The sequence below is a fragment of the Aspergillus brasiliensis genome (assembly GCF_001889945.1).
Source record: "Aspergillus brasiliensis CBS 101740 unplaced genomic scaffold ASPBRscaffold_18, whole genome shotgun sequence".
In the NCBI taxonomy this organism is placed as follows: Eukaryota; Fungi; Ascomycota; class Eurotiomycetes; order Eurotiales; family Aspergillaceae; genus Aspergillus; species Aspergillus brasiliensis.
The window spans coordinates 555,068-580,657 of NW_027137459.1; the positions used below are offsets into that span (position 1 = coordinate 555,068).

The window sequence follows — 25,590 nt, forward strand, 5'->3', positions numbered from 1 at the left end:
GAATTAAACTATCTTAAGCGACTGGCAACTGCCGAGAGCTCTGTTTCACCATGAAACATGGCATACCAGGAGGGCGCTCCATTTTGTTTTCCCTTTTGGGAACGGGCCGCTTGCCTTGCCCAAGAAGGTAATATCTCATTCTAGAGTGTCCGAACATGACCTGATTCGAACCCGTGGTTTTCAATAGATAGGATAATCTCTAGAGAAGTAAGCAACATCGTATTACTTAGCAACACTTGAACTCGTTAATATGAGGTCTATACTCCATTATTACCATCGATATAAGTATGTCTGGAAAATAGACCAAGTCAACAATGGGGGTAGAAATTTCACATCAGTACATTAAAACGTCCGTTCCTAGTACAAATTAGGAAAATATTGAGAGAGAGTGGAACCAAACGTAATTGCCAATTCATATTTAATGTATTCGGCGAATACTCGGGGAATCCCCGCAAGCAGGGCCTGATGCCAAACCTGCCCGGGAAAGAGATCTGAATCCGATGCTGCCGTGTGGAGACGGACGGGAAGCCGAACGTCCTTGGACAGATAGTAGATGGACCCTACTTTTCCATATGGCAGAGTCCACACATGGAGTTTTGTCTGGTTCAGCTCAGCCAATCCACGTCCAATTTGACTCATGTACCCTGCCTAGAGTTAGAAGGCGCTGTCAATACTAGGTGAAACGCGTCAGCGAACTCTAGATTTGAGACATCAATATATGTGCCGTCTATCTTACGTTGGAGATCCTCAAGGGGAATATGTGGTGAGGCCTCTAGTAGAAGCTGGTACAGACTCTACACTTGGCTATGGGGAATCGATGAGAGACTGAGCCAAGATGTTGCGTTGTACGGATCGTCATGAGCAGATATGGTTTCACTTATGGTCTGAGGGTTCTTACATCGGAAACGACAATGATCGTCAAGGCCTACGATGTATAAAGACCAGTTGTGACCCAGCATCTGAGGATAATCAACCAACTCATTCTTTAAAACATTCACTCGCTACATTCCTTCGATATTGATACATTTCCAAAATGTTGACCAAACTGCCACTCCTTTCTCTGCTTTTCAGCACTGCCCTAGGTGCCACCAACCAGACCCTATCCTACGACAACATCGACAAGTCCGCCACCCCCGGCGCCAGATCACTTCTGAAGTACATCCAGACCCAGTACGGCTCGCACTACATCTCCGGCCAGCAAGACATCGACAGCTGGAACTGGGTTCAGAAGAACATCGGCGTAGGCCCTGCAATCCTCGGCAGCGACTTCACGTACTACTCGCCCTCGGCGGTTGCTCACGGCGCCAAGTCTCACGCCGTCGAAGATGTGATCCAGCACGCCGGTCGCAATGGCATCAATGCCCTGGTGTGGCATTGGTACGCGCCTACCTGTCTGCTAGATACCGCCAAGGAGCCATGGTACAAGGGCTTCTACACCGAGGCTACCTGCTTCAACGTGTCGGAAGCCCTCAACGACCACCATGGCAACCCTAACGGCACCAACTATCAGCTCCTGCTGCGCGATATCGACGCCATCGCGGCGCAGATCAAGCGTCTGGATCAGGCCAACGTGCCCATTCTGTTCCGTCCGCTTCACGAGCCCGAGGGCGGTTGGTTCTGGTGGGGTGCTCAGGGTCCTGCCCCGTTCAAGAAACTGTGGGATATTCTCTACGACCGTATCACTCGCTATCATAACCTCCATAACTTGGTCTGGGTTTGCAATACTGCGGATCCGGCGTGGTATCCCGGGAACGACAAGTGCGATATCGCTACCATCGATCACTATCCCGCTGTTGGGGACCATGGAGTCGCGGCTGACGAATACAAGAAACTGCAGGCCCTGACGAAGAACGAGAGGGTCTTGGCGCTGGCAGAAGTCGGACCCATTCCTGATCCCGATATGCAGGCTCGTGAGAATGTTAACTGGGCTTACTGGATGGTGTGGTCGGGTGATTTTGTCGAGGATGGTAAGCAGAACCCGAGCCAGTTGCTCCACAAGGTGTACAATGATACCCGCGTTGTGGCTCTGAACTGGGAGGGGGCTTGATTGGATACGGTGGATGAGGCCGAGGAAACTAAGTCTTTCGATGGAAGGTTGGGTGTGTGGAGGGGAGAAGATTTTGATATTGTTAGGCTACTCCGGAAGGGTCATCATGGCAATCAGTCACCTGAAGCGCCTCCTTAGCTAGTTGTACTATTGCCTTACTGGAATAAAGTGTACTACATTGGTTTCTCCTCGTAGATGTCCTGAGCAGTCTCCACGTCGGATGACCTCAGAGGCCAGCTGTGCCATTCCAGTCGCCCATCTTTTCTATGCTCCGTAGGCCAGATAGATTGGACGATACTATGAAGTAGATCAGGTTCCAGGACAGCTGGTAAAACGCTAGGCCAAAAGGATGGCTCGGTCCGTAATCCGGTGAGAAGATCGAGTTCAACCGTCCATGTCGGGGCCAGTTGTCGTAGAAGATCTTCGTCCACCGTACCTTGGAGGTACCCATGAGGGCCGTAGAGAGTATACTGGTCCACCTGGCCATACAGAGGATGGATCGTCAGGCGCTGCAACCCGTGCCCCCTTTGGCTTCCCGACACATGTGCAAAGATGGCTTTGGCCAGCGGTTTATCAATCGCACAGTTAATCAAGAGGTCCCGCAGGTGCCAGTTGGGCCAACTGAATATCGACGAAGCGCCCAGCCAGCTTCGTCCCTTCTCGCATTCGGTCAACTCCCGAGGCGGGATGGGTCCCTCGTTTGCATCCATCTCTGGCACGCAGTTCAGGACCAAGTCGAGCTCCTCGAGGCACGAGAACCCGCCCAGGGCCGGATATGCGTCCGCCTCGAGCCCCCGGCGGCGCTGGACACAGATTCGCAGCTTCTTGAGTCGTGGCAACTGATGGGCTAGGGCTAAGATATCATCGCGGGAGAATCTGGGCCCCATACCACTGGTCGCCACCAGCTCCCACTGCTGTGGTCGGTACCACAAATGTTCACTCCTATGTAAACATAACTCGAGTAATGTCGGCCCATGCTTGCGGAGCACTCCACCGCCAGTGAGGAATCCGGGCGTATATGCGCCGAGGAGGCAGAGGTACGTCAATGGGGGCAATGACTCCAACATGGCTTCTGCTCTGGACCAGAAGACCTGATCGTCCTTCGTTGGTGCGCGCAATGTAATCGTCAGGCGAGTCAGCTTCTCAAAAGGGTGCATTTCCACGATGTTTTGTAGCAGCAGCTCATCCTGGATCCAACCGGTCATCCAGGTTTTCAGCTGCCGCATGTCCGTCAGCCGTGACAAGTTGTGGAAGTGCTTTGCGGTTAAATTCTTCGTCAGCGGCCAGCAAAATGATTCCAACTGGGCGGGTGCTGGAGGGATATTCAGTGCTACCATGGGAGGTTGGGGGGGAGGTTGCCGCTCCTGCATCGGAATCTCAACCCAAGACTGCAGTGCAACCCTTCGGACATGTGGTGCTTGCTGCACAATGTTCCCCAGTAACCTTTCCTTAGCTTGACGATACCTATGACCGAACTCCTCGAAGCATTGATGCACGGCGTGGAGCAGCGGTGAATTATCCCAAGCGGTACCCGTGGAACGCGTGGAGGTGAAGAGTGACACTCGACAGGTTGGATGATATTGTAACATTGTGTCGGCGAGCGTGACCGGACCACCTTTGCCATCAAGCATGTCAAACTCATAGAGATGAGGCAGCATTCGAATCAGATTGACAATGGGAGCCCAATCTCCTTCGTAATAGGGGCATGGGGAGATCCATTTCCCACCGAGATCCACCTCTTCCAGGGCGTCACGGACCTCTTGGTACGCTTCTTGTTCAGACTCCGAACCATCTACCGTCATAATGCTTAATCGCTTGACATGTGAAAAGACTCGCTGGGTTTGCGGCAGGTCGAGGAAAGAAGGACGGGCAACGCGATACCTCAATGAAATGATAAGGTGACGGTATAAGACCGGTCCTGCGATGGCGTTCCATTCCCAATTAACTCGAGATAGCGCCTTCAGGGTTTCCTGGGTCCGATCGCATGCCTACCAGCTTTATCAGTGTTGTGTCTGGAAGATTTAGGGGGTGGTGCTTACTGATTCTGCAATAGCAAGCTTAATCTCCGCTGGTAGTTTATCCATGGTTGCTAATACCCTTGAACGATTGTACTAATGTTGCTGACAGCAGGTTTGCAGAGATAACCTCTTGAGTTCTGTTGAATGCTGAGATCGATAGGATCACCAGTTGGCGCCCATTATTGCAGCCATTTATACCAAATATATGAAATGGAAATGGTGATTATATACGGTATTTTCAACTGTTCTTGAAAGAGCTTTCAGTTGAGTGTGTGACTAGACATAGAAGTGTCTTCATGATGGAGGAGAAACTTTCCAGTAATCACCAAAGAATAGAACTCCAGTAAGCATTGGTGGTGTATTGTACCAGCAGCAGCAAATGAATGCCAGGTAGGTCCCCAGATGATCTCAGAAGCTTGTCTGCTGTCAATCGGATATTTCCGACGTCCATCCTTACTGGCCGCACGGTACCCATGGATGTAGCTTTCAATATCGCTGCTCTATTAATTCTCAAAGAAAAGGAGATTCAAGGACAAAGGGACAGACAAAGGGGAAAAGGCCTGGTTTATCGAAGATTTCGGAAGGAGGCGGTTCGGACGAACGCAGAAAAAAGGCAGCTGCATAAATTGACCAGGGTGCAATGCGCCATGACGACTGTCTGCCACAACTTCGGCTGATAACTGGGAAGACAGAGGAGAGATGCGGCCTATAAAGATAGTACTTGGTCGCACAACGATAAATCCTAAAGGGTTAATTCTCTTGCTCGTATCATTCTGCCCACAATGAGATCTTTTCATTCATGGCCTGCTACTTCGCTGCTGGTATTTGCATCTGGCAAAGCCCGCCCAACTCCTGCGCCGTACACAATTCAGCTAGAAGGCCATGTCGGACGGCATAATATTACCAATTATCGGGGACAGGTAACAGTGCCCCTGCGAGATTGGATTGCGAATACAGATCTCCAGGTGAGTCCTCATATTAACTTCCGGCAGGATTAATATATTGATTGTGGCCAGTGGTATAGCACCATCCAGGTAGGCAACCCGCCACAGATCTTGTCGGTAGTTTTCCATTCAACTTCGGTGACTTCATGCTGATGGCTATTTTGTAGCACGGTGATGTACGATACAGGATCGACAGACTTGGTTCTACCGATGAGAAATTGCACCGACTGTGGCAGTCATACCCTCTTTCAACCTGCCGGATCTCAGACCTTCTCTCGGAAGCCCAATGTGAAAGTCGTGGGAGAATATAGCACTGGTGCCACGACAGTACCCTTGCGCACGTCAGAAGTAGTCAATTGCACGGTCAACAGTGACACCGTCCGTCTGGGAGAGCTCACCTCATCAGGACAATGGATCGTTTTCTGTACCGAGTTTCCAGAAGTGTTCCGCGATATGCCCATGGACGGCATCATGGGGATGGGGGTGGCACCGCAGTCTGCTGATGATGGGATTCCCACATTCTGGTCGTGGTATTATAGCGGTCAGCTGAATGAGCCTGTGTTTGCCTTCTACTTCGTCCCAGGCTCAGAGTATCGGGCGGAGATGACCGTGGGCGGAGTGGATGAGTCCAAGTTCGTTGGTGATATTGTTTGGACTGATCTGAATCGCAATGCGAGCATTCTCTCCGAGGCCTACGTTGTGGACTTTGTCCGTCTGGACATCAATGGGCGGCCCACCGGCAACTACAGCACGGGGATCGCGGGTGGTCCGCCCGCACCGTTCACGGCTGGCCTGATTGCTCTCGATACAGGCACCGCGTTTCTTCAAACTCCTGATCAACAGTCAGCGGAGGACCTCTACCGCCAAATCTCGCCGTTTATTACGCAGATCGACTCAGCTGGGGCATGGGGGGCTCCGTGTCCTCTTCTGAATGCGGTCGCTCCGGAGCTGACCTTCACCATTAGCACAGATGGTCAAACTATCACCCTCCCTCGGTCGTTCTTCAACCTCGGCGAGTATCCGGGGCAGCCCGGAATCTGTCAAGCCGTTTTCAACAGCCCCACTGAGCCCCTGGAGGATCCGACGGGAGAAGGGCGCGCCGTGTGGCTGGTGGGATCTCCCTTACTCAAAGCATATTATACCGTGTGGAATGGCCTGGACCTTCGGGTGGGATTTGCCACCCCGGTGGCACCTTTCATCTAGATGGCTCTTGAATTACTTGGACTTGTCGATATTAGTACGATTATTGAGATGACCTCTCGAGTATACAGCCGTATCATCTGTAGTTCAGTAGGCTTGCGTGTTGGTATATTCCGGGCAGAGGAAAGTCTGCATCAACGAGCTGCAGATGAAATAAAAAAGGAACAACTATAAATAGGCATCTGCCGTGGGGATTGCATCACAAGCGAGATGCAAAGAGTGAGATAGTTACACAGCAGGTAAAGAAACCAACTGGCTCGGAAGCTCTCTACGCAAGGGGTGATACAGCCTGATCTCGTGCATCCCGGCATGCATACGCGATTCCGGCGGTCAAGATTGCCATGTTATTCAAGATGAGATGTCATATTCTGGAAGGGTGGTTCTTCTGCCCGTTGAATGACTTACTTGAGGTGGCACACTGTGAATTGCTTAGGCAATTGCTGGAGAAATATATAGAGTTTGAGGTGATAGATAATAATTGAGACGGAATAGTAGCATCCCAAGTCTTCTTAATTCCAGCAATGCTACCAGGGTCATTGCTTGATGTGAAATATATGTATTTGCTCAGAGGGTTATAATTTAACAGGAATGAAAGGATAAAAGTTGATCTACGAGTAGCTTGCATGTTTCTCGAGAGAAATACTATTCGCAAACATATTCAGAATAGTTCTTCGGCCAGTATCTACCCAACTATTCATTCCAAAACAAAGAAAGATATTGATTCTTCATGGTCCTTGTAAACAAGGATCATGTTTGAGAGAGGATATGCTTCTATCCAAAGCAGCCCTATTCCCCAAAAGCATGGCTTACTTCTTCATTGCTATCAAAAACCCATCATAATTCTTCTCCCCCACCGTCTGAATGACCGTGGCCTCAACTCCATCTGCAGCCTGAATCCCCTCAATCAACTTCCTCGCCCCCTTGACATGGACATCCTTCTCCACCTCCTCAGCCGAAGCCACCTTTCCATTCCTTACCACATTATCCACGATAATCACTGCCTTTTCTCGGGTCAGCTGAATCGCCGCATGAAAATAAGTCAGATTATCCTGCTTATTCGCATCAATGAATGCAAAATCGAATTTCTCCCGCTCCCCCCTCTCCACCTGTTCTTGAAGATCCTGTAACACTGTAATCGCCGGACCCTGTAAGATCTCGACCCTCTCACTTAACCCGGCCTTTTCCAAGTTCTGCCGTGCAATCGCGACATGGCGACTGTCTAGTTCGATGGTAGTTACCTTGGTCTCCCGACTGGTCATGGCAAACCATGCGGCGCTGTATCCACCTAATGTGCCCACTTCGAGGATGTGCTTGGCGTTGCACATTCGCGCTTGCAGCATGAGGAATTTGGCTTGCGGGGCTGAGCACGCGATGTCTTCTAAGCCTGCGACGAGGGAGTCGCTGTTGATCTGTTCTAGGGTGGAGTGGTAGCTCGCTGAATGGAGGTGCGTTGTGATGTAGTTGTCCACGGCGGCTGGGCGTGGGTCATGGTTGCTGGGTAGGGCATCGTACGCAGTGTGGGTTGAGGGGTTAGAAGATTGCGCCATAGCTGAGAATTAAACTGCAAGGGAATTTAGTCTGCTAGATGGATTGAATTGGTTGATATATTTTGTGCAATAATAGAATAAATTGTGGGCGCGCAGACGATATTTATACGAGGTCGAGACATGGGCGCATGATACCGAAGGATCAGGATCATCAGCATGAGTCATTTCTCATCTGGTTCCCCACGGAGCACCGGCGGCGGGGTGAGATATTAGTGCGATGGTGTCGAACCAGACCTAGAGAAAACAGTTCAGACAGATTCAGACAAATCCTGACTGAGAAATGAGCTTATACGTGTGATAACTAATAATCTCTAATACCTTAAATAAACCAAATAACCCTCAAAGCCCTCTTATTATAGTATGAATAAAGTTAAAAAGCTGATTCTAGTTCAGTAGAATTGGTTCGGGTTCAGAAAAACCGAGTCGAGTCAGAATTTCTCTGACACTGTCGCACTAATTTCCGACCCCGTCGCAACTGCAACCCCAGCGCGCGCATAGAATCGGCTGCAGTATAACTAACCTCCTGTTGATGAGGTTAAGTTAGTACTGACCGCGCCCTGGCTTGACAGCCTATTCTAAGCGGACGGAATGTTATTGGTTCTTCCACCTAAAAACCAGTCACAAGTGGGGCCATGCCCATATTGCCGACAACTTCGATGACTCTTCTTCTTGAAAATTTCCATCTTGTGTCAATCACTGTCTGGCAGGTTCAATAGCGAAATGTCGACCATCACAGTCACTCACACAGGCTCTGAGCATGTTGGGGAACGTCGCGCCTCGATGATTCGTCTCGAGACACCCAGCATTCAGTCTCGGACCGAAGGAACTAAAGGCGAGCAACCCGACACGCACATATCCAAGGCGCGCAGCGTCATCATTGTCTTCCAAATGAGCGGCAATACCATGCTCTCGAGTATCATCAACGGCTTGGTGACGATTGGACTTCCCACCATTACCAAGGACCTCCAACTGCCATCGTCGCTGTCGTTCTGGCCCGTGTCTGTATCGGGCCTCGCTACGGCCTCGACGTTATTGCTCGCTGGGTCGTTGGCAGATGTCCTTGGTCCCCGATGGGTCGATCTCGTGGGCACGTTTGCCAGCGGCGCATTGATGGTTGGAATGGGTCTGGCGAAGGAAGGTACTCAATTGGTGGCCATGCGGGCCATCCAGGGTGTCGGCCTGGCACTGCACCTGGCATCCGCTGTAGGCATTGCCACTCAGGTGTTTCCCCAGGGTAGAGGCAGGAATCTGGCCTTTGCATGTCTGGGGATGGCGCAACCCGTCGGGTTCTGCCTGGGTCTTGTCCTCGGCGGAGTCTTGGTGGATACCGTGGGATGGCGAGTAGGTTGGTATATCGCTGGTGGTATCACCCTTGTGCTTTCGTTCATTGGCCTCTGGGCACTCCCTGGGACTCCGCATACTCGAAAACTGCAGGATGTCCTGCATGATTTGAAGTTCAAGGTCGATTGGGTCGGAGCGCTGCTGGCGTCCGCTTTCATGGCGCTGCTGTGCTATTTACTGGCGTGAGTTGAGGCTACCGAGTATGTCCCTGAATGGATGACTGACGTTGCAACAGAATCCTCAGTGCGAACGTATATCGCATCAAGGAAACAGCGAGCATTGTCATCCTGTGTTTGGCCGCGATCGCATTGCCGTCATTCGTGATCTGGGTTCATTATCAAGTTCGCCGTGGACGGCCAGCACTAATTCCGAACTCGTTTTGGAAGAATGCTACGTTTTCCAGCATCTGTGCCACCATTGCGCTGTCTTTTGCGGTGATCAACTCCCTAGAGCTCTTCGCAAGTTTGTTGTTAGTATTCTGCATCTCAGCTGTTACCAAAATCTCGCTGACATCGTCACAGCTTCCAAGAAATTCAGGACCTCTCAGCCCTCCAAGCATCCATCCGTATCATCCCCAGTCTGGTAGTCGGCGTTCTCATCCAAGTGACATCCGGCTTCTTTGTGCATCGCGTACCCGCCATCTGGATCGTAGTCCTCACCGCGATTGTTGGCTCATTATCCCCTCTCCTCATGGCTCTCGCCAACCCAGCCTGGCCATACTGGGCCAATACATTCGTGGCGCAGCTTCTGCAGGCAGTGAACTGCAACGCGCTGTTCACCGTCGGCCTGATCATTATCTCGGAGGTTTTCCCGGAAGACACCCAGGCCCTCGCGGGCGCGGTGTTCAATACTGCGGCGCAGTTCGGTACTGCGCTGGGCTTTGCCGTTCTGCAGGTGATTTCGTCAGTCGTGACGGAGAATCAGGAGGGCACTGTGGATGAGAAGACGGCGTTGCTGGCGGGGTATCGTGCGAGCTTTTGGACCATGTTTGCTTTTATGATCTTGTGTACGGCGATTCCGGCACTGGGTCTGCGGAATACGGGGAGGGTGGGATTGAAGCGAGATTAACCGAAGGCCAATGGTGTCAACTTATGAGCTATTCATCTTCCTAAAGATATGATGATAGGTCTTGATTACTATTTTTCCGAGGCTGTAGTAGATAGTTGTCGAGCAAGCCAAAAATATAGACTACTAGTAAAATCCCAGTATAATAACACCACTAAGGGTCCGATCTTACATTGACCTAGTAAGCTCACAGTGAAGCGATGCACATTCTGAATGATATCATTATCAGTACATACCTTGGATATTAAGTAGCAGGAATTCTCGGAACTCAATACACTAATTTCTAAGCTCGTCGCAACTTTCTTTCCCCTCTGAAAAGATGCTGTAGCTAATTGCTTACTAAGTATATCTCATCTGGTAATATACCCCGTAATAATACCGTCCCGTAATACCTCACCGATAGTTGCAATGACACCATTTTGTAAGCTGTGAGCGTGGGCAGGCCCTACCATCCGACTGGACAAAGATCTCGCGTCAGCATCATCATCCCTGCATCTAGGCGATCTGTCTGTGACGTGTCCATCAAAGGATTAGTAACTCGGTACCCGAAAATAGTAAGTCAGATGCCGTCCGAAATGGTAAGTTATTCGGAATATAATGTAGAACGGGAAGGTTAACAGAGTCCCGAGATATATATAGTATATCTTCCGGTGAGAAGATAAAGAAGGTGTCACTAAATGGTTTCATCTTGAAACTATCCTTTCAAAAATTATATCAGTGACATCGGGCTAAGGGCTACAGACAGAAGTAGTAGAGACCAGCAAAAGAAAAGAAAAGTCCGATCGGCATCGAACGGTGGAGATGATCCGTTCGTTCGTTGTTGGCAATCCGTGCCCCACGCCAGATCGACACACGCTTGCGGCTCAGGGATTTACTCCTTCCTTTCGTAGTGCGCTAGATCTTCTACGAGAGTCTTTGGAGGGGCTCTAGCTCGATACTAATCCCTACGTCTGACTACAAAGAAGGAGAAAATCTCACAGACACTGTTGCATTTCAATTCTCATCACTCATAGATTAAAGGAGCGTATAATAACCCCGAAAGGAATACAAAGAACACTATCTAGATGTAAAGAAGCGCCAACGCAGCACCCAGCAAAGCTACGACTCCCTGGGGAGTGGTAAATGTAGACGAAGCCGCGCCGGTGGAGAGCTGAGCGGTGGTCGTGGAGGCAGTGCTGTTGGAGCTGGAGGTAGAAGACGCGGACGTGGCGAGCGTAGTACGCGTAGAAGACGACGAAGACGTAGAAGAAGAGGTAGAGGTGGTGGATCCTGTAGAGATATCAAGCTTCAGTCAGTGAGGTCGCCGTGCTATAATGTATCAAGTGGCATCTTGCCTGCAGAGGAAGAGAGAGAACTGCTCGACGAGGTAGACGTCGAAGACACCGCAGTTGTAGTGGTAACTGTGGTGGATTCGGTCTCACTGGAGGTTGAAGAGGTGGAGGCAGAAGAAGAAGAGGCAGCAGAAGTAGTGGATGAGGAAGTTGATGATGCGGAGGAGGAAGTAGTACCATCGGTCGAAGCACCCTTTTCAACAGTGAAAGTCGGGCTCACAGCCAGTTGGCCCGAAGAGTCGATGATCTCGATTTCGTAGTCGGACCTAGGAGAAACACAACTTTACTAACTGTCTGTGAGTCTACGAAATGCAGGTTACGTACCCGTTGGAAATGCTCGGGTTAGGCTGGGTCGTATACTCCCCAGTGGCCGTCTTCACATTGTCGGCCAACTTGGTCTGGAAGGATCCATCCACAGTGCGCAAGATGATGCTGATATATGACGGATCATTGGCATCACTGGTGAACTTGATGGTTTTGGGAGTGGAGAAATCCCACTCGGTGCCGGAGGTGGGCGCGGTGATGGTGATGGCCAACGCCGACGAGACGAGGCTCAGCGAGGCGGCGGTGATTGCGAAGCGCATGTTGATAGAATTGAATTGAATTACTACTGACGAGTAAAGCTGGATACTAGCGATGCCAGATGTCTACCGGGAAATTAACCCGCTATATATACTCCGTCCTATACAACATCTCGATGATGGTCTCTTTGACAGGATGGTGAAACCGCAGCCGGTCGATTCAGTCCTGAATGCCTCAGCAGCCTCCAGCGAAGCCCAACAGACCGGGATCACGCCGATTGTCTAGACCGCACCCCGAGACAGCAATACGAGAGGATCCTCCCCTCTGGGCTGAGCCTCACTTGGTGCGGGAAAAAAGGGTCTTTCAAAGTGTAATCCAAGACATCTCCCACGTAGAGGGACAGCAATCGGGCATGACCGGGATGTATGTCTCTGAAGCTCATGATCTGTCATGGGTGTGTTGGATAAATCACAATATCGGACCAATGACATGCGCCGATACGACTGGCTGAGAGAGGTTTGTTCCCTGACAGATAAAGCAGCCATCTCGTGTCAGCGCAAGGTTGGCGCTAGGAGGGATTGGCTGCTGCAATACGGATGAGCCGATAAGGCTTTGGGAATCGAGGCTGTCAAAGATCCCTGCGGAATACTTTCTATTTTGGTGAGCAGCGGGTGTATTGTGATACCCGTTCATGACGGTACGATGTGACGACAAACTTAGATTGGTTGGCAGGGTATTTGGGACCTGCGGTCATCCTGCAGGCTGGCACGCTTGCTGTGGTGGTCATTGTGGTCATGGCAAGGGAAACCGAAGCCGAGCCGGTTCCTGTGCGCCCGACCGTCAGGGCGACCCATCAAAGGAATGTCGGGAAACCCGAAGGAATTTATTGTTCGTCAACTAGTTATCCTAGATGACATTTGGGCCAGCAGAGAACACCGTCACTCACTTCTCTACGCTGGAAGGCTTTCAAAACGTTGAAATTCTATTCAGAGGAATTAACACATTAAACTACCGTGTCGCTACCGGGACCAAGGGACAAAACGCCACATTCTATACTTAGTACCGTACCAGCAACCAAAGGAAAGGTATAACGTTTCAAGTAAAGCCACAGTTTCAAAACAGTAAAGAGCGTACGGTAAAGAACGTATGAAAAGCAATCAAAACGGAAGGAATACGAAACATGGATAACAGGGACAGACACAAGGAATAGAGGCTCAAAGACTAGGTGAACGCATAGGACGTGGCCATCGCAACCGTGACCACCAAGGTGCTGATCCCCAAGGGCACCCCAAACAACCCAGTCTCCGACCCCCGGGACTGGCTGGGGCTCGCGGAAGAGGCTGCAGAACTACTCGGGGTCGCCGATTTGGTCTGATCCCCACAGATATCGGTGCTGTCCTTGAGGCTGTTCGTGGGATAGTACACGCGCGGACCCCCGTCCGAGCTCAGATCCACTGCCAGATTTCCGCTGGAATCCGTGACATAGGTCTTGCACGATAAGATCTCCGTCACATTCTGTTTGGCTTGGAATCCGGTGCCGTCCGAGTCTAACGTGATCTTGGTGGTGGCTTTGCTGGCGGGCTTGGCTCCCAAGTTGGATACGACACTCACGACCTGATTGCCAGCAAACCCCTTGCGCGTGGCCAGGATGTGGGTGGAATTGTAAATGGGCGCTGACAGGTACGAAAGGTAGTCGGTCCCCGATGCCGAATCTTGCGTGTGCTGCTCACCATCTCCGCTGGCATATGATCGAATGCGGTTGAGCGATTGGACCAGTGAGGGGAGGGAGGTCGAGCGCATCGAGTAGTTGGTCAGCCAGAGAGCCTCGCGGTTGACCGGATTGTAGGCTCCCGACAAATGCTGCTCCTCACCGTAGTAGACTGTAATCCGATTATTAGTGAGGTCTGAGAATCCTGCTGACTATGGGGACATACGGATGGGGATGCCGTCTGCCAGCATACTGCTTGTCAGAATATTGCGAGCCAGCTGCAAGGAAGAGTCAGTTATTGTTCATTATCGAGGGGCCGATTAGACTAACCGATATATCCGATGTGTACGACCCAAAGCGCGGGACATCCTGGTTCGAGGTAAATGTTCCCAGGGCCAGGACATCCTGTATGCCGTTAATTTGCTTGCATTATCTCATACTGGAGCATGACTCACCTCGCACTGTTCTTTGGTGTAGCTGATGGACTTGCTAATGGTGCTCAGGTTCCCGTTGGTCGTGTTGAAGGCGGTTGTGAGAATGTAATACCTGACCCGGTCAACACCTTCCGTCTCGTGTCACGCCGAGGTACTCACAATGGGTAATTCAACAGCCCGTTCAAGCTCGGCTGCAAAGGACAAATATCCGCTGCATCGGCGGTGGCACCTTCACCTACAGTGAACACTCCCGCCGACTTGCTGAAGTTGGTGAAGAAGTCGGGGGCGATGTTGAGGACGCTGTCGATACGCAGTCCGTCAACTAGAGAAGGTCATTAGCAATCAGATCGATGTCAGGTGACGGAAAGACCTTACTTGAATAGTTGGAAACCAATTCTGATATCCAAGTCCCCAGCATGTTCTGCACTTGCTCGTCCTCGTTTCGTAGATCGGGAAGCGACACGACAGTGTCTCCCATCCAGCACTGAAAATGGCGTTAGCAAAACATCCACGGGCTAATTCCACGATGCACACTTACATCCAAGACACAGGTCTCGTTCATGGGATCACTGGAGAGGAGCCGGAAGTCATGGAAATACTTCTGATCATCGAACGGATTGAAGGTGCTATAGTCAACCGTGCTGGAGTTTCCCGCCCAGGCCAAATCACCCACCACGATGTCGAGCATCAAGTACTAGATTTCGCGGTCAGCTTCATTTGCAGTAGTACTGAGAGAGCGACTCACCATTCCACGATCGTGCAAAGCAGAGGACAAGGCTTGAAGGTCCTTGGGAGTGCCAAAGTGGGTATTGATAGAATATAGGTCATTGGGCCAATATCCATGGTATGCTAGGAATCGTTAACCGATTGAATTATCTACCTACCAAACTACATAGTATATCATGTCTATCACAATGTACAAGATTGCAGATGGTAAGTGAAGGGTTTGAAAGTGCCATACCTGAGAGATCTGCTGTGCGGGCGGAAATCTGACTTTGCGCTGGAGAGATCCAAATCTGGTGTTTCAAAGATGAGAAGAATAGCCGAGATGAAGAGGGTGGGTATGTGGTGGGAATCCTACCGCATCGAAGCCGAGATCCTGGATGTAGTCCAGTTTATTGATGATGCCCTGGAACGAGCCTCCACAGTAATTCCCTTGTGAGGCATTACAAGCGGCGGTGGTCGAGTTATCCGATCGAGCAAAGCGATCGGTCACGATTTGATAGACCGAGCGACCGATCCATTGATCTCTGGACGCCGCATTTACCGTGGGGATTCCCAGCGTCACCACCACCAAAGAGATGATCCACCACCCGTCCATGGTTGGTGGCGTTTGCATGAGCAGATGAGAGCAGGCAAGGCGAGGAGGAGTCGTCCAGTGATCGAATTAGGTGGACAGAGGTGAGAAAATGTCTCGGTGGTTATGACCTGCGTAACCTTCTGTTGCGGATGTTCATATACGATGCGGACACATACATCCAGGCCTTTGTGTAGGCTAACAGAATGGATGGATACCGACAGGTTGAACAGTTCACCAAGAAATGGTACCGGTGTACCATGACGGTATGGAAACTTACGTGACATTGTCATGGGAAAAGAGTATTGGGTATTGGGTATTGGTACTTTCGGACACGACAGACAGACAGACAGCTAACTACTAACTAGTAACTACTACTACTTAGTTACTTCTAATCTGACTGCTAACTCACGGCCCGCTCGCCAGGTGGTTGGTTCTTTAGTGCCTGTCACTTTCTCCCGATCGGCAGGCTTTGCTGGTCCGTGAGAGTGAGAAACAGACTATCAAGACTATCCACAAGAGCGAGAGCCAAACCTTAAAACTTCCCGTTATTTTCTTTTTTCCCTATTTCCCGTCGGACCCTCTCACTTGCTCCACTGCGCTCCACTGCATCCCTTATCGGCCTTCGTATCCCCGAGAGATAATGTCTATTCCGCCCTTTTCTTTTTTTCACATCTGCTTGGCTCGCTTGCATTATCTCGGATAGGTCATCTCTCCTACGGATGACGTGTCTCTACAGTTCCCTCCCTTCTGAGTTCACGGAAGTCTGCAAGTCCTGCTCGCCCCCATCGGGCATATGTCACTGCCGGGTCGATGGAGTTCGTTCATCTCCGATCCCCGTGGTAGGAGATATATCACTGGCTCTGCAAATCTTGTCCTTGCAGAAGGTTCCGGAGCCGATGAGAGACATCAGGTCACCGCATATGCCAGGTCGAACTGCTACTATCCATAGTAACCATACCATGGATCTCCTCTGCTCGTCGCCTCCCCCAACACCGCGATGGATCCTTCCAAAACCTCCCCCCCATGGGTTCTTGGTTCTGTGTGAGCTGTCCGGTGGACTTCCACCCCCACCACCGTTGAGCAGCCATCATCATGACCCACTTTGGCTGCTCGCTCAGCCTCTCAACCACTCCGGAATTCCCATATCAATGCATGTCAGACTGGTTCCGGATGAGACATGAGTCTGCCAGGGTTGGGCCTGGAACCTCGTCTTGAGGCCCGAGCAAGGTGGCGTGGCGTGTTACAAGCTGAATTGGCTTCAATCGCCTCAAATAGACTTGTTGGTCGGGATACTCACATCCTCTACACCCACCAAATGTGGCGTGTGTGTGTGTGTGTGTCAGCCCCAAGAACTATCGGCCAAATTTAGGCCTGTTCGACCGCCTCACTCACTCACTGTCAGTGCACAGAGGAGGCTGTAAACGGGACATTGCGTTATCGCACCGGGGTAATGCACTAATCTATGACATGCTTACCCTATGACTCTCTCCGCAATCGCTGGGTTCATGGGATATCCTTTCTTGCTGGGCATGCACTGTTCTGTTGTTCTCGTTGCTGCTTGTTTGACGTCCTCTTTTTTTTCCTTTGCTAGTTTTTTTCTGCAGTTGAGGGTCCTACAGCGCGCTTGGTGGATGTCACTATAGTGGCATTCACTTGTGCAGAATGAATCTGTTCATCTTTGTTTATCGTTATCTTTCCCTTGTCGCATTATTGAGCCGCATTGCCCAATCTCTGCCACACCTTCCAGAGGAAGCAGACTGGAATCTCAACCAAAATCAGACCGCGACAGACCCTCTCGACTACTCGGGGCAGTGGGATGGCCACTCATACACCCCTTCTCCAGATAACTGGCGATTTCCGTTCTATACCATCTTCCTCGATCGATTTGTCAACGGCGATCCCAGCAACGATGATGCCAATGGCACCCAGTGGGAACATATCCTGACCTCCAACCAATTTCGCCATGGCGGAGACGTTCTTGGGTTGGTCGACACGTTCGATTACCTCCAGGGCATGGGGATTAAGGTGAGTGTGCTGCCTCGGGAAGTCTCTATGACACAGGAAGCTAAATTGTCCCCCCTCGCTTAGGGCATCTATCTCGCCGGAACGCCGTACATCAACTTCCCCTGGGGTGCCGATGGATACTCCCCGCTCGACCTAACCTTGATGGACCATCACTATGGGACGATCGACGACTGGCGCAATATGATATCGGAGGCACATCGACGAGGGCTATATGTTCTGTTTGATAATACCTTTGGGACGTATGTGTGATTCCTATTCCCGATATCGGAGGGGTAGATGCTGACGGCGGAAATAGAATGGGCGATCTTATTGGTTTTCAAGGCTACTTGAACCGGTCCGCGCCGATCAACCCTTACGAGTATGATTACGTCTGGAAGTATGATCGTCAATACTGGGACTTCAAACCCGGGAATGAAGTTGAATCGGAATGTCCTTGGGAATATCCTCGATTCTGGGACGATGACGGCACTGGCTTGACCACCACCACCCTTGGCGCTTCTTGCCGGAACAGTGAATTCGACCAGGTATGACATCTCCCTGCTTCTTGCGATGGCTACCGCTAACTTGTTGTTCCAGTATGGTGAGGTCGCTGCCTTTGGAAACTACACCGAATGGGAAGGGCAGATTGCCAAATTCGCCTTTGTGCAAGATCGTCTGCGCTCATGGCGACCTGATGTCCTGGCAAAGATCAAACACTTCTCCTGTCTGACCATCACCATGCTGGACATCGACGGGTTTCGCGTCGACAAGGCTCTGCAAGTGACCCTGGATGAACTGGGCGAGTGGTCCGAGTCCGTGCGGGAGTGCGCCCGGCAAGTGGGCAAGGACAACTTCTACATCCCAGGCGAGATTGTGTCCGGGAACGCCTTCGGGTCGCTGTATATTGGCCGTGGTCACCAGACGAATCAGACGATCTCCAATCTTACCGAGGCATTTGAGATGACGAACAGGACCAGCAATGTCACCGAGGATCTCTTTCTTAGGCCTGCATCGCAATCCGCCTTGGATGGTGCTGCGTTCCACTACACGTTGTACCGAGCACTGAGTCGGTTTTTAGGGTTAGTCCTGCCACTTCCCCCTGACAAACTCCTTCCATGCAAGCTAACGCGACAACCTTCAGCCTGGATGGTATCTACGCCGCTGAAGGCGACCCCCCCGTGAACTTCATCGAGACGTGGAATGGGCTGGTTCAGACGAACGACATGATCAATGTCAATACTGGAAAGTTCGATCCACGCCACTTGTTTGGTGTCACGAATCAGGACGTGTTCCGGTGGCCGGCCATCGCCAACGGCACTCACAAGCAGAACCTGGGACTGTACATCGCGTCGTTACTTATGCCGGGGATCCCGATTCTTTCCTGGGGAGAGGAACAGGATTTCTACATCCTGGATAACCAGGCTGACAACTATAGTATGTAATTCGCGTTCTCAGTTCTCATGCCATTTCTAATGCTGTATAGTCTTCGGACGTGGTCCCATGTCATCTGCTCAAGCATGGCAGCTCCACGGATGCTACAAGCTCGGGGCGTCCAAATATGTTAACTTCCCCCTCGATCGCGCTCTGACCGGATGTGGCGATGATTCCGTCAGCCTTGACCATCGCGACCCTTCTCACCCCGTACGTGGTCTTATCAAGATGATGTTCGAAATGCGTCAGAACTACCCCGTTCTGAACGATGGCTGGTACCTCCAGCAATTGTCGAACCAGACCTTCGACATCTACCTTCCCGGCAGTAATGGAACCCCAACGGAGACTGGAATGTGGAGCGTGATGAGGTCCCGTTTTACAGACCTGCAGAACTTCGATGGTCAGGGTCAGGGCAACCAAAGTGTCTGGCTGGTCTATTCGAACGATAACAAGACGGTTGATCACCAGTTTAACTGCAGCGACAAAGATGCCCTGATCTCGCCATTTCCGGCGGGGACCACGGTCAAGAATTTGTTCTATCCATTTGACGAATATACGCTGGTTAACAGCTCGGTGACTCTTGGGTATGATTACCACATCCAGAAATGAATGAAATTCACTGACAACAACTAGGTTCGAGGGATCCGAGCTCCCCAATGGATGCTACCCCAACCTGACAATGCCCGCTTGGGGCTTCAAAGCCTTTGTTCCCAAAGCAAAATTCGTGCAACCTTCTCCGTATATAACACGCTTCACCCCCGGCCACGATGCCCGGTTTATATCCCAGGGGAACGATGGGGAGACTATACAGATCGGCTTCGAGTTCTCCCAGGAGATGAATTGCAGTCAGATCACCGACTCGCTGACTGTCACGTCGAAAGCCCTCTATGATGAGAGTGCTCAGATCGACACGGCGTCAGCCTCGTGTCGATCATTTGCGGAGACCCAAGTAGCGACATGGCCTGGCGCACTTCCCAGTGTCTTTGGCTACGAGGTGAACCTGACCAACGTCTATCCTGGAGTTCACAGGATCACCGTTAACAACGTGACTACTGCCGCGGGAAACCAATCCACTAACGTATGTATATCCTCCCCTATGCACCTGCATGCAGTCGAAATGCTAAGTAACTCGGATAGTCCGTGGATCATTTCATGTTTCGCATCGGAGAGACGAACAACCCCATGGTCTGGCCGCAGCTCGCCAACTACAGTCGCACCCTCCTGTTCGACACCCCATCGCCCGCAACGGAACCCTTGTCGGTCCGGCCACAGGCCCCTGGGGCAGATATGTGGCGCTACTCGCTCGATTTTGGAGCCACGTTCAGCCCCTGGATGACATACACCGGGTTCAACACGTCCATCCCGGGCAAAAACTGGACCGGGACCGCCGAGCAAGCTTGGGATGGCGAGCACATCATAGCGCAGTACTGGAGCCAGCTCACCGGGAGTAGCGATCACTGGCAGCATGGAGACACCGAATGGCAATACAAACCACCCCGTCGTTTTCCCAATCTCTTCATCGAGGGCGAATTCAATCAGTTCGGATACGACGCTGGCTACTCGAACAAGATGAGCCTGAGCAACGTCACTGGCGATTGGGAAATCCATTTCATGGGCGAATGGCCTGTACAGGTCGCGTTCAACGCCTGGGGAATCAATGAAGATGGCTTGCCTGATCAGACTCAGGTCTTTGGGGATATTGACGGTGATAACGTTCTTGATCAGGTTCCACCCGTCACGTTGCTGAGCAATGTGTTCAATGTCACCATCCCGCCCCCTTCACCCTATCTTGCTTTCAAGCTCTCGGTGAATGATGGCGACCTGAAGGTCTACGCGACCCCCACTGGATCACGATGGGTCCAGCTGGCTCTCTTTATCTTGCTGGCTGTCATACCCGTCGCCACTGCGGTCGGCGCAGTATACATTTACCTCAAGGCCTTCTACCAGGTCAAGTTCAATCAAATCGGTGTCACGGAAAAGACTTCGGCTCTCGCTCCGATTCTGGGCGTACTGCAGAGGATAACCCGGCACTCTAACGAAAAAGAAGACAGCTCAGAAGTCAATCAGCATTCAGTGACCCCAGCAGGAGGACTCCCGGCCGGCGCTGCCATCGGGGCTGTGGTGAACACCCCCCGACGCACCGTCCTCATCGCCACCATGGAATACGACATCGAAGACTGGGCCATCAAGATCAAGATCGGTGGACTGGGCGTGATGGCGCAATTGATGGGCAAGAACCTCACCCATCAGGATCTCATCTGGGTGGTCCCCTGTGTGGGCGGCGTGGATTACCCGAGAGACGATCCGCGTGAGCCGATGGTGGTGACTGTTCTGGGGACAACCTACCACGTTGATGTTCAGTATCATCGGCTGCATAATATAACCTACGTCCTGTTAGATGCGCCCGTATTTCGAGCGCAATCCAAGTCGGACCCGTACCCAGCCCGGATGGATGACCTCAATTCCGCCATTTTCTACTCCGCCTGGAATCAATGCATTGCTGAAGCTATCAAGCGGTTCCCGCAGATTGACCTCTACCATATTAATGACTACCACGGTGCAGCAGCTCCTCTCTACCTTCTCCCTCGGACAATCCCATGCTGCCTGTCTCTGCATAACGCAGAATTCCAAGGCTTGTGGCCCATGCGCAACCCGCAGCAAATCCAAGAGGTCTGCCGAGTGTTCAATCTCGATCAAGCGGTGGTGAAGAAGTATGTGCAGTTCGGCGACGTCTTCAATCTCCTGCACTGCGCGGCAAACTACCTGAAAATCCACCAGAACGGATTCGGCGCCGTGGGTGTCTCCAAGAAATACGGCAAGCGCTCGTACGCCCGATATCCCATTTTCTGGGGTCTCAAGAGCGTCGGGGCCCTGCCAAACCCCGATCCATCGGACTTGGCTGATTGGGACAACAATGCGAGCAAGCAGCCGGAGGAGATCACCATCGATCTGGAGTTTGAAGCCAGCCGTGGCGCATTGAAAAAGCAGGCGCAGGAATGGGCTGGACTCAAGGTGGACCCAGAGGCTGAGTTGTTTGTCTTTGTCGGCCGTTGGTCCATGCAAAAGGGTGTCGATCTGATCGCGGATATCTTCCCTTCGGTTTTGAATGCTCACCCGAAGGTGCAGTTGATGTGCATTGGGCCAGTCATCGATCTCTATGGGCGGTTCGCCGCCCTGAAACTGAAGCGGCTCATGGAACTCTACCCAGGACGAGTCTATTCCAAGCCAGAATTCACGGCGCTGCCTCCGTTCATTTTCAGTGGTGCTGAGTTTGCTCTGATCCCATCACGGGACGAGCCGTTCGGTTTGGTGGCTGTCGAATTTGGCCGCAAAGGTGCGTTGGGTGTGGGATCACGGTAAGTCTTATCTCAACGCTTGACGAAGTATTCAATGCTGATGATGCTGTAGGGTCGGTGGTCTCGGACAGATGCCAGGATGGTGGTTCACAATGTAAGTTTTTCCCGGGTATGGTGTGTAGAGCGAGTGCTAACCGTTTCAGTGAGTCAATGACAACCAAACATCTCATCCACCAGTTCAAGCTGGCAATCAACGATGCTTTACGATCATCTCAAGAGACACGAGCTATGATGCGTGCACGATCCGGCAAGCAGCGGTTCCCCGTCGCGCAGTGGGTTGAGGATTTGGAGATCCTACAGACCACCTCGATCGTCAAACACGCAAAACACTCGAAGAGTCAAGATCGCAATTCATGGCGGATATCCGGTGGCAGTACCATTGTGCCCGATAGACCTCGCAACTTTCGGTTCTCGTCCAGCTCCAATACCAGTCGCGAGCAGAGTCGTTCACGCAGCTCAGACAACTCCGGTCCCCCGAGCAGGCCCATTACTGCGGATGCCAAACAAGCCGCGACTCGGCCAGGCCATAACCATGTTGCCTCGCTGCCAGCCAACTTACCGTCGAATTTCAACATGTTCAACGACTCGGACACGGACAACGAGTCAAGACGCAGACCAGTATCCTCGGTCCCCCGCGGAGGTCCTCGCATTGTTTACACCTTGGGCAACGATGACCAGGAACTTGAGCCCATGCCAGGGGTCGCCGGCCAAGAGTACTTTAGTCCTCACCTGGCCTCGTCCATGTCGCCTTCGGGGGCACTCCATACGCCCCCGACATTCGCTAATTCTGGTGCCAGCACTCCCACACTTGGCCCGGGACCAGAGGATGGGTTGCTGGGACGGAGGAACATCAGCCCGTCGATGATGAGTCTGGTCAGCATCCATGATATCGTGAAAGAGAAGCAAGACTACAACCTTCAGAAAGTCAACCCATTCTTCACGGATGCCAATCATGAATACGCCGCCAAGTTCGAGAGGAAACTCGCCGGTCTGAACGGCAAGAACTCCGAAGACCAGTTGTGCATCGAGGAATTCATCGAAAAAAGCGAAAAGGACTGGTTCAACCGATACCGCGACGTCAAACTGGGCAAGTCACCACTCCCGTCTCCGTCTCCTTCGATCTTCCGCTTCAAGGTTCAGGACGCCAGTCGACCACCTACCCCGGCAGCGAATGCACCTGTTGAGGACCCCAACGGGGGGCAGTTTCTGCTTCCCAAGGATTATGTTCCCCCGACTGGCTTGAAGCGGTTCATGCTGATTAAGCTCGGCGACTGGCCGTTGTATTCTATTGTACTTGCCATTGTGAGTTTGCCCTTTCCCGACGCTGCCTGGATCATTGATTGACAGAAATATGATAGGGCCAAATTCTCGCTTTGAACTCCTACCAGATTACTCTGCTGAACGGCGAGATTGGAGAGACGGCTGAGAAGCTGTACATCCTGGCATCGATTTACCTCGCGTCCTCAATCATATGGTGGATGGTCTTCCGACTTGTTCCATCGGTTTATGTGTTGACTATCCCTTACCTGGTATGTGCACGTCCTCGTATCTCACCGCATGAACGTCTGTCTAACTGCAACGAAGCTGTACGGCCTTGCCTTTCTGTTCGTCGGGCTTGCGGGCCCTATCAGCAACAGCACCAGCCAGACATGGCTGCAGAATGTGGGCACCGGGGTGTATTCATTTGCTTCTTCGAGTGGATCCATCTTCTTTGCCCTCAACTTTGGAGACGAAGGTAAGTAAATGGCCAATATTCAATTTTATTCAGACTTCTCTGACCTTCCATGTCTAGGCGGAGCGCCTCTTAGCTCCTGGATTTACCGAGCGACCGTGATTCAGGGCAGCCAGCAGCTTTGCATCAGCTTCCTGTGGTACTGGGGTAGCTGGATGGCAAGCCAGAACCAAGATGGCAGCACCAGGTTCAGTCTCAGCATGACCAACCCGAACGCATTGCTCGGGATTGGTGTCGGACTGGCCTGTGTTCTGTGGCTGCTGGGGGCCCTGGTCTTCTTCGGACTGCCTGCATATTATCGCCAAACGCCCGGGAAGGTGCCGACTTTCTACCTGTCGCTCTTTCGGCGTCGAATCATCCTTGTATGTTGTTTCTGTCGCCTCACATTTACTATTCTTAAACTCTGGATCTAACTGTGATATCTAGTGGTTCTTCTACATGGTCTTCATCTCCAACTACTGGCTATCCGCGCCGTACGGACGAAACTGGCTGTACCTCTGGTCCAGTAAGCATGCCAAGGTGTGGCAGATCATCCTGCTGGTCCTGCTCTTCTTCATCGTGGTGTGGGCCGCTGCGCTCTGGGTCTTTCATGTGCTCTCCAAGCGACATGCCTGGTTCATCCCAATCTTTGCCATTGGGTTGGGCGCGCCACGCTGGGCGCAGATCCTCTGGGCCACCTCCAACATCGGCACCTATATCCCGTGGGCGGGTGGACCAGTCGCCGGAGCCATTCTCGGACGGGCGCTCTGGCTGTGGCTGGGCGTTTTGGATAGTCTTCAGGGTATTGGTGAGTCTCTCTTCCTTATTCAGCAGTCCCCAGCCAGTGCTTTACTTGATACTAACATGGTAATGTATGTAGGGTTCGGAATGATCCTGTTGAATACCATGACTCGCTTCCATGTCACTTTCACCCTCCTGGCCGCGCAGGTCGTGGGTTCAGTCGCGACGATTCTGGCTCGCGCTACAGCCCCCGATAAGTTGGGGCCTGGGAATGTCTTTCCCGATTTCTCGGCAGGAGTGATTGCCGGGTTGAGCAAAGCGGACTTTTGGGTGTGTCTGCTGTTGATGCTCTCCATTAACGTCATCTGCATCTTTTTCTATCGTAAAGAGCAGCTTTCGAAGCCATAGTTTCTGTACATGCTTGATACATAATCTTCTGATTGGCATTTTCTGGAGTATATCGTGAGGTTTCTCTGTGTTGATGTTTTGGTTTACACAAATTGTATATTTTTTGGTTGTAGTAATTACTCATCATCGTCATGATGTTGTACATGGGTGCGATGTATCAATTCATTTGGAGTGGGATCCTTCAGCATCAAGATCAGTTTAGAATCAAATATGCTGCATTGTCAATGATTGTTTATACTAATATTAATCGAATGAATGAAAGAAGAAAGATTCGTCCAATGTCTATAATATCCCTTGATTATCACTCAAGAATCAGGTGATGGATGCAGGCGGAACAAGTTCGGCCCGAGCCATCCCGACTATTCCTCTTTAGGCCTGATCCCTCAGGCCGCCTGCAGGCTATTTTGATTAAATACGAGATGATTTCCCCTCTCTTCACTTTCTCGCGTCAACATCAATTCCATCCCTGGGCAGTCTCTTTT

General features: G+C 51.5%; 8 protein-coding genes across 8 annotated transcripts; 4 read left to right on the forward strand and 4 right to left on the reverse strand.

The window, feature by feature from the left end:
* The first annotated feature begins 992 nt into the window (after positions 1-992).
* On the forward strand, positions 993-2,216 carry ASPBRDRAFT_48549 (uncharacterized protein). Its single transcript, XM_067626110.1, has one exon. The coding sequence runs from the start codon at positions 1,034-1,036 to the stop codon at positions 2,045-2,047; it is 1,014 nt and encodes a 337-aa protein (XP_067474264.1). The 5' UTR covers positions 993-1,033; the 3' UTR covers positions 2,048-2,216.
* A 4-nt stretch (positions 2,217-2,220) lies between these two features.
* On the reverse strand, positions 2,221-4,131 carry ASPBRDRAFT_200621 (uncharacterized protein; the record flags this gene model as incomplete). The annotated part of the gene is made up of 2 exons (XM_067621459.1): positions 2,221-4,035; positions 4,087-4,131. The coding sequence occupies 2 exons, from the start codon at positions 4,129-4,131 to the stop codon at positions 2,221-2,223; spliced, it is 1,860 nt and encodes a 619-aa protein (XP_067474265.1).
* Positions 4,132-5,183: 1,052 nt separating this feature from the next.
* Positions 5,184-6,264, forward strand: ASPBRDRAFT_59421 (uncharacterized protein; the record flags this gene model as incomplete). The annotated part of the gene is given in 4 exon segments (XM_067628056.1): positions 5,184-5,325; positions 5,381-5,539; positions 5,593-6,048; positions 6,068-6,264. 4 exon segments carry the CDS (start codon positions 5,184-5,186, stop codon positions 6,262-6,264), a joined length of 954 nt encoding a protein of 317 aa, XP_067474266.1.
* Positions 6,265-6,825: 561 nt separating this feature from the next.
* Positions 6,826-7,955, reverse strand: ASPBRDRAFT_48551 (O-methyltransferase). Its single transcript, XM_067626111.1, has one exon. It carries the CDS (start codon positions 7,754-7,756, stop codon positions 7,016-7,018), a length of 741 nt encoding a protein of 246 aa, XP_067474267.1. The 5' UTR covers positions 7,757-7,955; the 3' UTR covers positions 6,826-7,015.
* A 581-nt stretch (positions 7,956-8,536) lies between these two features.
* Positions 8,537-10,165, forward strand: ASPBRDRAFT_136766 (uncharacterized protein; the record flags this gene model as incomplete). The annotated part of the gene is made up of 3 exons (XM_067618826.1): positions 8,537-9,279; positions 9,333-9,566; positions 9,619-10,165. 3 exons carry the CDS (start codon positions 8,537-8,539, stop codon positions 10,163-10,165), a joined length of 1,524 nt encoding a protein of 507 aa, XP_067474268.1.
* Positions 10,166-11,370: 1,205 nt separating this feature from the next.
* On the reverse strand, positions 11,371-12,338 carry ASPBRDRAFT_48553 (GPI anchored serine-threonine rich family protein). Its single transcript, XM_067626112.1, has 2 exons — positions 11,818-12,338; positions 11,371-11,759 (listed from the first exon to the last, which is right to left on the reverse strand). Exons 1-2 carry the CDS (start codon positions 12,075-12,077, stop codon positions 11,471-11,473), a joined length of 549 nt encoding a protein of 182 aa, XP_067474269.1. The 5' UTR covers positions 12,078-12,338; the 3' UTR covers positions 11,371-11,470.
* A 754-nt stretch (positions 12,339-13,092) lies between these two features.
* Positions 13,093-15,625, reverse strand: ASPBRDRAFT_48554 (alpha-amylase). Its single transcript, XM_067626113.1, has 10 exons — positions 15,239-15,625; positions 15,119-15,173; positions 14,903-15,006; positions 14,696-14,851; positions 14,533-14,641; positions 14,317-14,479; positions 14,179-14,269; positions 14,054-14,128; positions 13,950-14,001; positions 13,093-13,895 (listed from the first exon to the last, which is right to left on the reverse strand). The coding sequence occupies exons 1-10, from the start codon at positions 15,476-15,478 to the stop codon at positions 13,237-13,239; spliced, it is 1,704 nt and encodes a 567-aa protein (XP_067474270.1). The 5' UTR covers positions 15,479-15,625; the 3' UTR covers positions 13,093-13,236.
* Positions 15,626-17,119: 1,494 nt separating this feature from the next.
* ASPBRDRAFT_200627 (uncharacterized protein) lies at positions 17,120-25,108 on the forward strand (the record flags this gene model as incomplete). Its single annotated transcript, XM_067621460.1, has 15 exons — positions 17,120-17,482; positions 17,546-17,721; positions 17,778-18,006; positions 18,059-18,540; positions 18,603-18,895; positions 18,945-19,476; positions 19,526-19,970; positions 20,030-22,248; positions 22,301-22,342; positions 22,392-23,550; positions 23,607-23,777; positions 23,833-23,983; positions 24,041-24,342; positions 24,407-24,767; positions 24,840-25,108. 15 exons carry the CDS (start codon positions 17,120-17,122, stop codon positions 25,106-25,108), a joined length of 7,194 nt encoding a protein of 2,397 aa, XP_067474271.1.
* Positions 25,109-25,590: the final 482 nt, after the last annotated feature.